The sequence below is a fragment of the Lutra lutra genome, chromosome 4, assembly GCF_902655055.1.
Source record: "Lutra lutra chromosome 4, mLutLut1.2, whole genome shotgun sequence".
NCBI lineage: Eukaryota > Metazoa > Chordata > Mammalia > Carnivora > Mustelidae > Lutra > Lutra lutra.
In genome coordinates, this window is record NC_062281.1 from 164,705,487 (window position 1) to 164,720,585 (window position 15,099).

General features: G+C 43.1%; 2 protein-coding genes across 8 annotated transcripts in view; both read right to left on the minus strand.

Annotated features, from left to right (window-relative positions):
• The window catches only part of CCDC30 (coiled-coil domain containing 30), a 117,094-nt gene extending 108,180 nt beyond the window's left edge, over positions 1-8,914 (minus strand). Inside the window, exons 1-4 of one of the 4 annotated variants that reach the window (XM_047727754.1) lie at positions 8,006-8,914; positions 4,989-5,044; positions 4,726-4,798; positions 1,087-1,164 (exon numbers count right to left, since the gene is read on the minus strand). In XM_047727754.1, the coding sequence (XP_047583710.1) occupies positions 1,087-1,164; positions 4,726-4,798; positions 4,989-5,044; positions 8,006-8,134 (336 nt within the window). In that variant the 5' untranslated portion in view covers positions 8,135-8,914. The remainder of the gene's footprint in view (positions 1-1,086; positions 1,165-4,725; positions 4,799-4,988; positions 5,045-8,005) is intronic. The other 3 variants (XM_047727755.1, XM_047727756.1, XM_047727764.1) reach the window with 3 other exon arrangements.
• A 2,511-nt stretch (positions 8,915-11,425) lies between these two features.
• Positions 11,426-15,098, minus strand: PPCS (phosphopantothenoylcysteine synthetase). Of its 4 annotated transcripts, none has more exons than XM_047727105.1 (3): positions 14,967-15,098; positions 14,234-14,337; positions 11,426-12,297 (listed from the first exon to the last, which is right to left on the minus strand). In XM_047727105.1, exons 2-3 carry the CDS (start codon positions 14,324-14,326, stop codon positions 11,977-11,979), a joined length of 414 nt encoding a protein of 137 aa, XP_047583061.1. In that variant the 5' UTR covers positions 14,327-14,337; positions 14,967-15,098; the 3' UTR covers positions 11,426-11,976. The 4 variants fall into 4 exon arrangements, with proteins under 4 accessions (XP_047583061.1, XP_047583059.1, XP_047583060.1 ...); XM_047727103.1 differs by having other exon boundaries at positions 14,522-15,029; XM_047727104.1 differs by lacking the exons at positions 14,234-14,337; positions 14,967-15,098 and adding an exon at positions 14,522-14,814.
• Between the last annotated feature and the right edge of the window lies 1 nt (position 15,099).

Below are 15,099 nucleotides of genomic sequence, written 5' to 3' on the forward strand. Positions count from 1 at the left end.
TCCTCTAAGGGCTAGCTAGATACCCTGCCACGTTCTAGTCTATAAAAGGTCCAGAAATAAAGGCAGGTATAGAGAGACCTATTGTGGAAATCAGGCCATCTCAGTCAGTGCTATAAAAATTAGAACCAAGATGCCCTTCAACAGATGAATGGATAAGGAAGATGTGGTCCATATACATTATGGAGTATTATGCCTCATCAGAAAGGATGAATACCCAACTTTTGTATCAACATGGATGGGACTGGAAGAGATTATGCTGAGTGAAATAAGTCAAGCAGAGAGAGTCAATTATCATATGGTTTCACTTATTTGTGGAGCGTAACAAATAACATGGAGGACAAGGGGAGATGGAGAGGAGAAGGGAGTTGAGGGAAATTGGAAGGGGAGGTGAACCATGAGAGACTATGGACTCTGTCAACCTGAGGGTTTCGAAGGGGCGGGGGGTGGGAGGTTGGGGGAGCCAGGTGGTGGGTATTACGGAGGGCACGTATTGCATGGAGCACTTGGTGTGGTGCAAAAACAATGAATACTGTTATGCTGAAAAGAAATTTAAAAAAATTAGAATATTTGTTCCGCAAGTAAACATCTGTAATGCAGTGTACCTGTAGAGAAAGAATCCATCAGCCACATGACATGCATGTCTGGTTCTTGTGGCAATTACATTTCTTTTTGCCCACTAGTAAGCTGGTATCTATTTTTTCACAAACATCTCTGTGAGTGTAGTTAATATAAGGTCACCTTTGAGAAACAGATCCACTGACTAATCAGGTTTCTAAGCCCGCAAGTGACAAGCAAGAGAGTCAGCTAAAGGGTGGGTTATTGAAACAGGATGAATTTACAAAGATAATGAAAACCACCTTGAGCAGACCCCTTTGGATGTCCAACCAGTCATCTCTTGGTAACATCTTGTACATCTCTATAGGAAATGGATACAGACTACTGGAACATTTTAGGGGAAAAAAGTACATGCAAGTACTTTTGCAAACTACACAGCAATATTCAGATGTTGGTTTTTAACATGTCGGTTTAATGAAGGACAATGAACAAAACCACAGTATCTTAAAACTTTATGTTATTAGTTCTTACTTCTTCCGTTTCTTCCATGTGCTTCGCTGTTAGCTCTTCTAAATTTCTGGTAGCAGTGCTCAGCCTGTCTTCACTGTTCTGAAATAAGCACGAAATAAAATAGAGTGGTTCTTCTGTAGCAACAAGGGATTCAACCCCTTCTTTCTCAAGATGGTGAAATACATATTCTCTCTGAACTTCTCCCTTGGTAAAAGAGATAGTGTATGTGTATGTACATACATGCATACAACACACATACACACAACTGAGCACACAAGAAAGCTGACATGCATGTATACCTAGAGTTAGACTCTGTACAAAGTAGTTTAGTTCTCCTGTTAATTAACGGGTATCTTATCCAGTTATGATGGACATTTACATGAATATCCAATAACACAAAGAAAATTAAAATTTCGAACAGCTTCATAACATCTTCTAAAATAAGAAATGATGACATTATATATAATGCAAATGTGTATTTTTTAAAAATACAAGCTTTTGGGGCGCCTGGGTGGCTCAGTGGGTTAAAGCCTCTGCCTTCGGCTCAGGTCATGATCCCAGGGTCCTGGGATCGAGCCCCGCATCGGGCTCTCTGCTCGGCAGGGAGCCTGCTTCCTCCTCTCTCTCTGCCTGCCTCTCTGCCTACTTGTGATCTCTGTCTGTCAAATGAATAAAAATCTTAAAAAAAAAAATACAAGCTTTTCTGTATGCCCAGTTCTGAAGTTTGCAATTTAGTAATCAGAAAATTGCCCAAGGGCCCCTTGAAAAGTTATGAATTCCAAAGAAGCTTTTTTCCCCCTCAGTTGAATTTGAGAGATAAAAGGACTCCTCTGGAAACTAGAGAGCTCACTGATTCTGTACTATCAAGGGATTACTGTACTCACTGAATATGGCTTAAAATTTCTGGTGACTTTCAAATCATTCAGTTCTCTTCCAGAACTTCTTGATATAAGCCTGTCATCAATATTATCTTCAGTTCTTTAAGCTACAAAAGAGCTTACACTGGGGCGCCTGGGTGGCTCAGTGGGTTAAGGCCTCTGCCTTCGGCTCGGGTCATGATCCCAGGGTCCTGGGATCGAGCCCCACATCGGGCTCTCTGCTTGGCGGGGAGCCTGCTTCCTCCTCTCTCTCTCTGCCTCTGCCTACTTGTGATCTCTGTCAAATAAATAAATAAAAATCTAAAAAAAAAAAAAAGAGCTTACACTATAATAGTAGGTGAAAGATAAATTTCTGATTGAAGTTTTATCTGTGTTTCTCTGTTACTAGAATCTCTAGCTGTGACTAGGACTTGCTGTTATAATCAAACATAGCTTTTTTTTTTTTTTACAAGATTTTGATTATTTATTTGGGAGAGAGAGAGCACAAGCAGGGGGAGGAACAAGGGGTGGGGGAGTAAGCAGACTCCTCACTGAGCAGGGAGCACAACTCGGGGCTCGATCCCAGGACTCCAGGATCATGACCTGAGCTGAAGGTAGACGCTTGACCGACCCAACCACCTAGGCGCCCCCAGATACAACTTTTAATGAAGTTAATCTGACCAAATTGTAGTGATCTGCATAATTATTACTGTACTGCAGATAGTCCACACAAACTATACTGTTTGGCTTTCTTCATTATTTGTATTATTTTTCTCCTTTCTTACTAAGTTTTTCAGTGTTATTTTCACATCAGCAGTTTAAGTGGACAATATATAGAATTCTAATTATCATCTGAATCTCACGCTGAAAGAAAGAAGGATTCAGGTCTGAATCTTAGTACCCCATGTGTTTGCCTCATGACTTAGAGCTAAAATTATTCTTGTGCTCCTCACCTCACTTCCATCATCTGGTCCCCACTCGTATTTTCCTTCTCCCTTTTTAAGGCTGAATACGATTCCGGTGTGTGGATGGGTGCGTGTGTGAGCGTGTCTGTGTGTGTGTGTATCACATTTTGTTTATTCATTCATTGGTTCATGGACAGTTGAGCTATTTCTACTTTTCAGCTGGTGTGAATGAACACTGTTGTGAACACGGGTTACAGGTATCTGTTTAAGCCCCTGCTTTCAGTTGTTTGGGGTATATGCCTAAACTAGATTGCTGTCTGTTGCTGTCCTATAACTCTGTTTAACAAATCTTTGAGGAGCTGCCCTACTGTTTTCCAAACCAGCTGCACCATTTTATGTTCCCACCACACAATGCTAGGGTTCCATTGTCATATCTTTGCCAATACTTGTTATATTTGTTTTATACATATAACAAAGCCATACTGATGGGGGTGAAGTGATTGTTTTCTTAAACTGTGCTTATTCTACAATGACAGTGAGACCTCAGTCCCTCCACCATTACATCTCTCAAACTACCAGTTACTTTTGGCTTTTCCCCTCAAGTCTGGAGCCAACAGCTGATCACTGCAATCTGTCATCAATATCACCAGTTATCTTGCCCCTCGAACCACCTTCCCTGAAAATCCCAGCCCTGGAAAAGTTTGACCATTTAACTGTTCTTTATCTATTTTAATGTGCTGAGGCATGATAGAGAAAAATAAAACAAGGGAGCAGACTAGAGGCACTACAAATTCATGGTCTGCAACCTGAGCCAAGCTTCTGTCTTGCTAGATCAGTCCATGCATTCTTTGCCAGATTCTGCTACCATTTCACTCGGCAACTACTCAGAACTTCCATCTCTCCCATCAATCTCCAACCACTCTCATCTCTCCCCTCTTTTCAGATGACCTTGTCTCCCACAGCACTAGTAAAACCAAAGTCATCATAAAACTCTGTCAGCTTCTATACCGAGGTATTAGCCTTTATCTTGAGAGACCTTGTTCTCTTTCTCTGCTCAGTGGAGGAGACTTCCATCCTCCTGATCAAAGCAAGTCTCTTCACCTGTGTTCGAGATCCCATCCCATACTGGTTCTTCAAGGAAGTTTTTTCTTTTCTTTATACTCATCATCTCCCTCACTACTGATCTCTTGCCCTTCACTCAAGATGCTTCTGGCCTTGGGCTGCCTGCATGGCTCAGTCGGTTAAGTGTCGGACTCCTGATTTCGGCTCAGGTCATGATCTCAGGGTCGTGAGATCGAGCCCTGAGTCGGGCTCCACGCTGGATGTAGAGCCTAATTAAGATTCTCTCTCCCGGGGCTCCTGGGTGGCTCAGTGGGTTAAAGCCTCTGCCTTCGGCTCGGGTCATGATCCCAGGGTCCTGGGATCAAGCCCCATGTTGGGCTCTCTGCTCAGCGGGGAGCCTGCTTCCTCCTCTCTCTCTGCCTCTCTACCTGTGATCTCTGTCAAATAAATAAATAAAATCTTAAAAAAAAAAAAAAGATTCTCTCTTCCTCTCTCTCTGCCCTTCCCCACACAGGCTCTCACCCTTTCTCTCTCAAAAATAAGGGATGTTTTTGGTCTTAAAAATAAAGATACAAAAATAACCCTCCTTTGACCCCACCACATTTCTCTGAAGCTACTGTCCTCCTTCCAAATTGTCTTCCCCTCCCCTCCTCAACTGCATTTTGACTTCTGTTCTTACCACTATACTCAAAATATCAGTTACCAATAACTCCCAAAATGCCAGTCAAACTGGACATGGTTCTGTAATTTTTATATATGATCTCTCTGCACTACTCTCTTGAAAATGTTTCCTTTCTTTGTTCTGGGTCATCACTTTCTCCTGTTTTTACTCTTACCTCTTTGGCCTTTTCTTCTCTCCATTTTTCCTGGGCTCCTCTTCTTCCACAGCCCCTTGAGATGCTGCCATTCCTAAGAATCCTGAATTTGGCTCTCTGCCTTTCTCACCATCATGGTGATTAACAGCATGGATATAGGAGTCTGACATACCTTGGTTCAAACCCTGGCTCTGCCACTTTATAGCTTTGTGACTAAGCAAGTCACCTAACTTCTTTAAGCTTTTATCTACCCCCAAATAAAATGGATTAATAACAATGCCTACCTCATGGGGTTGTTAGGGTTAAATAATAATCCATCTTTGCTAAGCCCCAGCTCTATCTAGAAAAAAAAAAAATGGGAAGAAACAGAAACACACTGAAATTAGAACAAACACAAGTGCTAGTGGAAAAGACTGCCAGTTGTCCCCCAATATTTATTCTTCCCTTTTCCCGCAGCATAAGATAACTGGTTTCTTGAATGATCATACAGCCGCCTGCCTTACTGGAAGATACAGCCACGTGGCCTAAGTTCTGACCAATGGGGTTGCAAATGGAATTGTGTGCCACCTCTGGAAGTGCCCTGAATGGAATGGGATCACTCTTCCTCACTACTTCCTCCATTCTACTGACTGGAATACACATAAGATTGCTGAAGCTTGAGCAGCCATCCTGGATACATGGGGTAGAAGCAAACTGCCACAGATAATATAATATCACGAGAGAAGCAATCTTTGAGTCTCTGATGATTTCCCCACTGAGCAGGGAGTCTGCTTCTTCCTCTCCCTCTCCCTCTGCCTCTACCCCGACTCGTGCTCACTCTCTCTCTCTCTCAAATAAAATCTTTTTTAAAAATCCATTATTTGAATTATAAATGCTCTAACATCTAAACTGCACGTAAAATAACCCACATAACAAAGCACACACACAAACTATTCTCTCCAGACTAGATACTGAATAAATGCTCATTAACTACCTTAAAAAGTTTTTGCTCCCCCCACCCCAACTTCCAGATGTAAAGAATGAGTTGGTAAAGTTGTCAAGACAAACTAAGACAGAGACAAAGAATTTTAAATGGAAAGAAGGGAAGGAGAATGGGCGCAGAGTCATTGTTTCTTGTTCTTATTTCCCTTACAGGTGCCCTCAAAGTACAATGAAGGAGCCAGGACCGTATCTCGTGCTACAGCACATCTTTTGGCTCTGAGGAAAGGATAAGTTTTGGATCTCATGGTCTTACAGTGACATTAAGGAACAAAAGTAAATAGCATGGCCACAAAAACTGATATACCCAGACAGGCTGTTCACCTTAACCGTCTTTCTCCCTTCTACACAAATATAATTTTAAAATTTTAGCCATCTTAAATATGATACATGTTATACACAATTTTTTCCTTCTCAATTCCCAAGTAAAATGAGGAGAAAAATACTTTTCAAAAAACTGAAAGCAATGTAGCAATGTTTAAATGCTTAAAATATAAAATAAAGAAGAAAAGAAAGGCAAAAATGTACACTATGTAAAAATGTACACTCATGAGCAAGGGCTGACCCAGAACAGAAAATGAACTTGATATGTTGGGATAGGGTTTCTTAACCTCGGTGTCACTGACATTTGGGCTGGATCATTCTTGTTGTTGGGAGATGTTCTGTGCATAGCAGGATGTACTGTGCCAAGTGGATGCCAATAACATATCCCCAGCTGTGACAACCAGAAGTATCTCCATCCTTTGCCAAATGTCTCATGGGGAACAAGATCGCCTCCTGAGTTTAGAGCCACTGTCCTAGGGTGAGAGGAAAGTTCTTAAAAAGTTACTTTTCAGTACTGCCCTAATGATGTTTATGCAGTAAATACATACTGGAAGGGGAAAGGTAAGATCCTTAAAATACAGCACCTAACACTGTGCTTTTCAAAAGTTAGAATTTATCCATTAAATGTGAAAAATGGATAAAGTTTCAGAACTTTTTCTCTTCTTTTTTAAAGAATTTATTTATTTATTTATTTATTTATTTAGAGTGTGAGCATTGGGAGGAGCAGAGGGAAAAGGAGAGAGAGAATCTCAAGCAGATACCACACTGATCTTGGAGCTTGATCTCAACACCCTGAGATCATGACCTCAGCCAAAATCAAGAGTCAGACGCCCAACCAACTGTGCCACCCAGGTATCCCTAGAACTTTTTTTTCTTCTCCAGTCCATTATAGAAGAGAAAGCTGAAGACCCCAAAGTACCTGCTAAAAGTACATATCTTCAAAATAAGTTTACACTTAAACCTGAATACTGAAAAATAAGTAGTGAGACTCAACGAGGAACACAAACTTTAAGACAAATTAAAGTTTTTCAACTAAAAGAAAACTGCACTGGCTCTAAATGGATCTCATTCTATTTTTTTAAGGTTCTATGTTCCAGTCTTTTTAGGACTATTAAGCCTGCTTCCTTGCCAAAAATATTTGTTTCCAATCACTCCTCCTCATTGTTTCTGTTTCTTGGCTCAGCTCATAAAGAATGTTTTCCCATTAAGAAACTGACATGAAGGGGCACCTGGGTGGCTCAGTGGGTTAAGCCTCTGCCTTCGGCTCAGGTCATGATCTCAGGGTCCTGGGATGGAGCCCCACATTGGGCTCTCTGCTTGGCAGGGAGCCTGCTTCCTCCCCTCTCTGCCTGCTGCTCTGCCTACTTGTAATCTCTCTCTCTCTCTCTCTGTTAAATAAATAAATTAAATCTTTAAAAAAAAAAAAAAAAGAAACTGACATGAAGGGGCACCTGGGTGGCTCAGTGGGTTGGGCAGACAACTCTTGATTTCCTCTCAGGTCTTGATCTCATGGTCCTAGGGGATCCCCATCCTCCCACTCAGTGATTGTCATTGTTTCTCCCACTCCCTCTGCCCCCTCCCCCATACATATGTGTACTCTCTCTAAAATGAATAAATCTTAAAAAGAAAAAAAAAAAAAAGAAAAGAAAAGAAACTGACATGAAGAGAAGGCACAAGAACTATTTTAAGCATCTTCCCTCCAGAAAATTTGATGGTATCAAGGCACTGCATTCATATCGGCTTAAAGTTGAAATCTGATTGCATGATCATTCTGAATGATCTTTTCACATGCATAAATACATCATGTAAATCTAACAGAGTATTCACTTGAGCAAGAAACAATCTTTCTTTATATAAGCCTGAGGGAGAAGGAAACGGGTGGGGGGCTCGGGGGGTAAAAAAAAAAAAAAGCCTGGGATGGGCCTAAAAACGCATTTTGATTTTTTCCCCTCAGTTTCAAAACACGCTATGCTTGTAGGAATTCACTGTTTGTATTTACCAAAGTGCGCTTCTCCATGTTAGTTAGTTTAACCAAGACAGGAAGCTGGCCACAGTGCAGAGAAACAAAGAAAATCTTCCAAAGGACTCCAGAGCTGAAGAATGTGGGATACTTAGCTACCCAAAGCATTGTAGCAGGAAATCAGAGGGAGGTGGTCTACAGATGGCAGAGGTGGTGGAGACGAATGGACATTCAGTGATGTGCAGCGCGGACAAGAAAGGGTGAAAATGGCTGTGGAATGAGCAGGATGAGAAAACTGGTGCTGAGGGTGATGAGAGAAGCGGATGAGATCGTAGCTCGAAAGGCAGAAGGTAACTGACTTGATGACGTCCGATGCTGAGGATACAAAAGGCCTCTCCAGAGCTTCATCGGCATTTAAGGTTCTGCATGATGAACATAGGGCGAACAAGCAGAAAACGGCAGTTCTTTGTTCACGAGCCTACGACCAGGGGAAGCTGTAGCTTGGAGGACTCGGCACGGGCCAGGCCCACCAGGCGCAGTGGTCTGTGCAGGGCTGAGTCTTCACCAGGGGGCAGTGAGAAAAGGGACGCCCACTTAACCGACGGGTTGAAGCCCTCTCTAAATAGGGCAGACGGCCTAATTCTAAAGGCCTGTGACGGTTGGGTCCCTTCTTCAAGCAGAATCACTCCAGCCCGCCACTATAAAGGTGGCGCCAGGAGAGGCTCTTCTCCGGTTTCGGGTCACACTAGCGGGAGAAGCGGGAAAGACCTGGAATGCAGAAAAAGAACGCAGAGAAGGCGCTTTCCTCCTCGGGGCTGAGGCAGAACCGCGGGAACCTCAGGAACCAGGCCGGAAACTTTCGTAGAGTGCCGCGAGCGTCCTGGCTCACTCGGCTCCACAGCTGCTCAGCGGCCAGCAGCAGGTGCTTACCCAGGCCCGGGCGTCATAGCAACCGCGATTGCCGCAGAGACGCCGAGGTGTCCTTCCGGCGGGAACCATAGAAACGACGCGCACCATTGGCTCAGGGGATGCTCTTCCTGTGGAGACAGTGCACACCATTGGCCGTCGGGTCGTGGGGCGGGGCTTTTAGACAGAAACGAAAGTACGCCTCATTCCATTGGCTTTGCAGTAACCATGGTAACAACATAGGAGCGCTTTTCCTACTTCGAAGTTACGTTTTGTCCCGGGCATTTACAACTCTCAAATAGCTTCCCGCCAGGCCATAAGTGGAGACCCGGCTTAATAACCTCGGTTCTATTTCTCTAGAAGTAACTTCATTCTTAAAAGGGAGAGGGTTGGGATTGTGAATTTTAAGCCTAGATCTGTCACTACCTGGGGCGCCTAAGACAAATCACATTTTTCGGATCTGGCTTTATTATTATAAAAATGAAGAAATTGAATTTGACTAGAATTGTCCCTAAGACAGAAGCCCTTTAGAAGTCCTAAGCACTGAAAATTCAGTTTAAGTGAACCGGTCCTCCACCTATGTTGTGCAAAATAAAATTTCAAATTGACAACTTAAGAGAGGCTTGGTATATAACATGTTCATTTAAATGCTCTTAATTGCAAGATTCTGGTTAATTCACCAAAGCTTGATTTGACCCATTTTGGGGGGTCCTTGCTTTGCTGATATCTTAACTAGGTACCCGCATTTCAGTCTTATTCTAGTTCCACATAGGACCCTTTCCAAAACTTTGCTAGTTATCTGGACAGATCTCACCCCTTACTTTACGGAAGTACTTCAACCATTTCCACCTTACAAGTGTGTTTTCTCTGATCTAAAATGCTCACCACTTCCAGTCCACTTAACTCCTACTTACCGGATCAAGTATCACTTCCTCAGGGAAACAATTTTTGGTCCTACAATCCAGATCAAGTGCTTTCCCATTTGCTCTCATTGACTCGCATTCCTTTTCATTCTTTCTTTCTCTGCACGCTCCTATTTGCTGTTTAAAACGAACAAACAAAAAACCTCCTGGAATTTTAACATGTGTAATACTGTTTAAGTGCTCCAAATGGAAATTAAACTGAATTGGAAAACACTTTAAATAATTCCATGTAGGAAAAAGATGTTTGTTTAAGCCTAACAATACAGTATAGGAAATGGTTCCCAAGGGAAGTAATAGATGGTAGAAACCAACATCACTTCTAGTTTTCACTCCATTTACCCTCATTGGACATTCAAACACGATGACAGTCATCATCCACATGAAGCTATAGATGTAAGGAAGAAAATCAGTCTTTCGCTTCTTATCCCTTCAGTACCGAAGCCACTCTGACAGAGCCTGTCTTTGAGATTTTGCTAATTGGACCTTAAGTTAAAATTTTTGTTCCAGGGGCGCCTGGGTGGCTCAGTGGGTTAAAGCCTCTGCCTTCAGCTCGGGTCATGGTCCCAGGGTCCTGGGATCGAGCCCCACATCAGGCTCTCTGCTCGGCAGGGAGCCTGCTTCCTCCTCTCTCTCTGCCTGCCTCTTTGCCTACTTGTGATCTCTGTCTGTCAAATAAATAAATAAAATCTTTAAAAAATAAATAAATAAAATTTTTGTTCCATGGGACTGCTGCTTCCAGAACAGTGCTGATTGCTGCAGTTATTTTCCCTCTGCTTCTAAGTCACATTTCTTGATTTAGTGATCTATTTCAATGCCTCTTTGCACCTCTGCTCAAATCTTTTCAACTGCAATTTATTGCACCACTGCCATCACATTGGGTTACTCTTCCCAACTCCATGAAATATCGCTAATTGCATTTTAAATCAAATACGTGAAGTGTATTTCCCGCTTCTACCTATTTATTAATGGTGGTTTCTCATCATGCACTCTGGACCATCCTACAGATCATTTAGGGGATTTTTCTGAGCCACATTTCTCGTGCACTCCCAACCCAAAGCCTAGGACAGTAACAGAAGCTTTGAAAACTCAAGAATTCAGGGATCAAGCAAGGCACCATCAGAATACTGCCTTGCTGAGAAAAATTTATATGCAGGTAAAAAATGTACATGCCAGACACCAGATGACTAATGCTTTATCTTCACTGTTTTACTTAAGCCTCACAACAAAGGGCACTATTCAGCAGAGAGGCTTATTATCTCTATTTCATAAATGAGTAACTTGAGATTAAGTCATGAGTCTGAGCTTGCAAAACTAACAGGTGATAACAGCTCGAAAGGCCCAACTTGGCTGAGATGGCTCCAAAGCCTCTACTCCTTACCATATAGTAAAGCTTCCCTCAGGGCAGAAATCACAAATAGGCCCCTTCCTTGCCCCAAGTAGAAGCCAAGTTTCCACTAAGCACAATTATAAAATATTTGAAAGGTAAACTATTAACTCAAATACTCAACCTAGGAAAAGGAGCAAAGTGAATGTATGGGAAGCTCATCATTCTAAAGGCAACCTATCTTAAGGGAAGTGTCCTCTTGTACTCCCCTTCGATGAATTCCCAAAAAACATCATTTCCATCATGTTGGCTTTTGGGCACACGCTTTATTGCACTTTATTTTTCATACACCCATTTCCCAGACAGACATATTTATTCATTCATCGTTTTAATCCTCATAATCCTCAGGGCCTACCACATAGCAGGCATCAAGAAATATTTGATCTTTAAGGCATGGCCATTCATGCATCCATAATCCTTCTCATAGTAAGAAGGTTGATATTCAGGCCTCACATGTATACGCTGGGGAATATAATTCCCAATAAGCTCTTTTTCTAAAGGTGACGGACAGCTTGTGTTCATTTTCAAAATCCAGGTGATAATCAGATAAGTGTGTCAGGTGGTTTGGTCATAATTGCTTTGCTTTTGTTTTCATTCTTATTGTGTATGAAATGACCTTTAGTAGACAAATACCAAACTACCTTCACCTGCATACCACTCACTGTTTCTTTCCCTTCATATTTTGTCTTCATGAAAGCAAAGGACTTTTTTTTCCCACTTAGAAAACAAGTCCTGATCCACTGAACAATTTTTTTTTTCCCACTGAACAATTTTTGATCCTACAAAGGCCTTTAACTTCAGTTGTCATGTATAAAAGCTGTGTGTCGAGACTGAAGATCACTCACTATCTTCTCTTCTATGTCTATGCCTTTTTCTATTTCTTCCTCTGATAGCAATATCTTGGTCTCGGAGTCTTTCGTTAAAATAACCACAGAGGAGTGTCGTGACTCAAGGCTATTAGCCACCACCACTTGATGTCGATAAACTTCCAAAGCATTCCGTGCACGATCAATTACAATGGAAGGGTCAGTCTCCAACTTAAAGGAAATTATAAATGCTTTGGGAGCCCAGTCTTTAACCAAAGGAGAAAGCATTTTTGGCACCATCTTCATTGTTATCTGTATTGGAAAAAGAAAAGCTTAATAAGCAAACAAAGGTCAATATCTACCAGGTCAGTCTCATGGGAAACTAAGGAAGCAGGGACTCAGATTTCTGGCGATGTCAAATTTAAGTGGGATTTTTTATTGTCAAACTTTTCAGAGCATTTTAAATGCTTAGCTTAGAAGCCTTGGCTCTCTAAGCTAAGGATAATCCTCTGTAATAAGGATACCTAATTCCAAGGCTTCATACAAATTCTGAGACAAATCATGTCTTATGAATTAACCTTGCCCTCCTACCCTCATCACCATTAACAGAGCTCTGAAAAACAGCATTATATTTTCTTAAGTATTCCCCTTATTTTAAACCAAAGACTCAAATAAACAAATTGATTCACACAAATCCATAATGCAAATTAACTTTGGCAGAAGTATAATGCTGGGTTTTTAAATCTCTTAGCCTAAAACATTCCTTGTACCAGTAGAATGGCTACTGGATTCCATTTTAAAACTGTCACTCAACATATTTTAGCACTGAAGAAAGAGAACTGATTTTATTTTCACTTGATCAAAATTCCTACTATACCATTCTTGATGCCATCTAAGAATGCTGAGTTGGTTTGTGTACTTTCAAGAAAGAACTAAAATATACAGGAGTGGGGCACCTGGGTGGCTCAGTGGGTTAACCCTGTCTTCAGCTCCGGTCATGATCTCAGGGTCCTGGGATCCACCCCCCGCCCTCCCACCATTGGGATCTCAGTGGGGAGCCTGCTTCCCCCTCTCTCTCTGCCAGCCTCTCTGCCTACTTGTGATATCTCTGTCAAATAAATAAATAAATATATATATCTTTTAAAAAAAAAAAACAGGATAAACTAAAGCTCCCAAAATTTTCAAAGTGTGAAATTACTCTGATAATATCAGGATTTCAGAAAGTTAGCAAGCAGTGAGAGGGATTATATTCCCATTCCCCACTTAATTTTTCTGCTTATCATTTTTCACTATCTAACATAGTATGCATTTGACATATTTACGGTCTCTGAAGAGTATATGCAACTAAGGGCACAGTATGTTTAACACTGCTTTATCTCCAGGTCCTACTACAGTACTTGGCATATAGTAGGTACTCAATAAATATCTGTTGCAGAGATGAACAAATGAAGCCCAAAGTCAGCAAGTGTCTCAAAGGTAGTTTCTCCTATTCAAATTCCGCTTGAACATAAATGATTAAGAATTGTCTCAGGTTCCAGGATGCCAGATCACCTCAAGATCTCAACCACACCACTAGCCAGCCACTCCATACCCTTTGCTTAAACTACAGCAATCATCACCTAATCTGCACCCACTTCTAATTCACCTTTCATACTGATGCCAGAATATTCTTTTCAAACAAAAAGTTTATCTCATTCTCCTACTTGTTTTCCTTAGCTCCACAGGATGAAGTCCAAGCTACTTAAGAAGGAACACAAAATCTTCTACGAAATAAGCTCTCTTCAGTCTGCCCACCCACCTTGGGCGCCTCTCTCCCTGCTCTCTAACCTTATCGAACAACTTCAGTTCACAGCACACTGTTCATTTCCAAATTCCAATTTGTACTCTTTCTGGAATGACCTTCCCTACTTTGTCTGCTAGACTCTCAGAACATCTTTTTATAAAACCCAGTTTGTCATCTCCTCCAAGAAGCCTTCCTTGTCTTCCCCAAGATTCACTCACCCCATGCTCTGACTTCACTTTGTACGTACCTCTACTAGAGCATTTATCACTCTGTACTGTAATTATGTCTGTATCCAGCTCCCTCACTAGATTGTGAGGTTCTTGAGGGAGGGCGGTGTCTTATTCATCTCTGTATCCCTAGGGCCTATCACATATGGAATGCTGAAAGGCCATCTCCAGATCAAGAGGAAATTAACCCAAGACTGATTATAGGGGATCGGATCTCTGGAAGAGAAGCGCCCATCACCTGCAGTGGGCCCCTAGATGACTGGATCTTGTGTTCAGGCATTTCTGAGACAGGAACATAGAAATCTGACACGGCCGCAGCCAGGTAAAACATCGCAGAAGAGCCTGCAGAGAGAAGCACAGGGTGTAATAAATCGGAGTGGGATATGGGATCAGCTCCTTTCAACTCAGGCTCCCCGGCTGTTAGACTGCGGGTAATGAAAAGGTGAGGGCAAAAGTGTCTGGGGGGAAAGTGTCTGGGGAAAAAGGCTCTGCCTGCAGGAAACCCTGAACTCCTAAACGCACGCACCCAGCGGATTGAGCGCCTGGGCCGCAGCCTGCAGCAGATGCAAATAGTCCGCCAAAGTGGTGAACTCCACGGCCAGGAAGGTGCCGGCAGCCGCAGCCTCTTGGTAGCTCCGCAGAGCCGCCGCGAAGCCCGGAAGCGCATTATCCTCGGCCTCCAGGCTCAGCAAGCCCGAAGGGGCTGCGCCGCAGGGCCGCAGCGCCGACAGCCAGGTCTGGGGCGGGAAGCGGTGGGCAAAGGGGAAGGCGGAACGAGCGCGGTGGAGAAACAAGACCCCGTAACCCGCGGCCAGGAAGGCCTCGGCCGAGATAGCGCCGCGCCGACCGCTGCTGAAGTTGTCCAGAAAGCGCACTGGCCGGGCTTCCAGGGGAACTTTGGTGCCGCCGGACGTGATCAACACCACTCGCCGGCCCTGCGCGCCCAGCCTGGCGACGAAGCGACCCATAACCTCGGCATAGCGCGCAGCATTCGCAGGTTTGGGAAACTCGGCGACCAGGTCCACTTCCGCCATCAGTCCCCTGGCGCGCCCGCACTCGCGCACGCCCCGCTGCCCGCGGCGCCGCGGCCCTGCGGCCCTGCCC

What these genes read in the sequence shown, in the direction of transcription:
- PPCS (XM_047727103.1), bottom strand. Translation starts at nt 15,029, where the DNA reads ATGGCGGAAGTGGACCTGGTCGCCGAGTTTCCCAAACCTGCGAATGCT. An exon ending in CCAGGCGCTCAATCCGCTGG is followed by an intron (nt 14,338 to 14,521) that starts GTGCGTGCGTTT and finishes TTCTCTCTGCAG; the next exon opens with GCTCTTCTGCGATGTTTTAC. An exon ending in CATCTAGGGGCCCACTGCAG is followed by an intron (nt 12,298 to 14,233) that starts GTGATGGGCGCT and finishes TTTCCAATACAG; the next exon opens with ATAACAATGAAGATGGTGCC.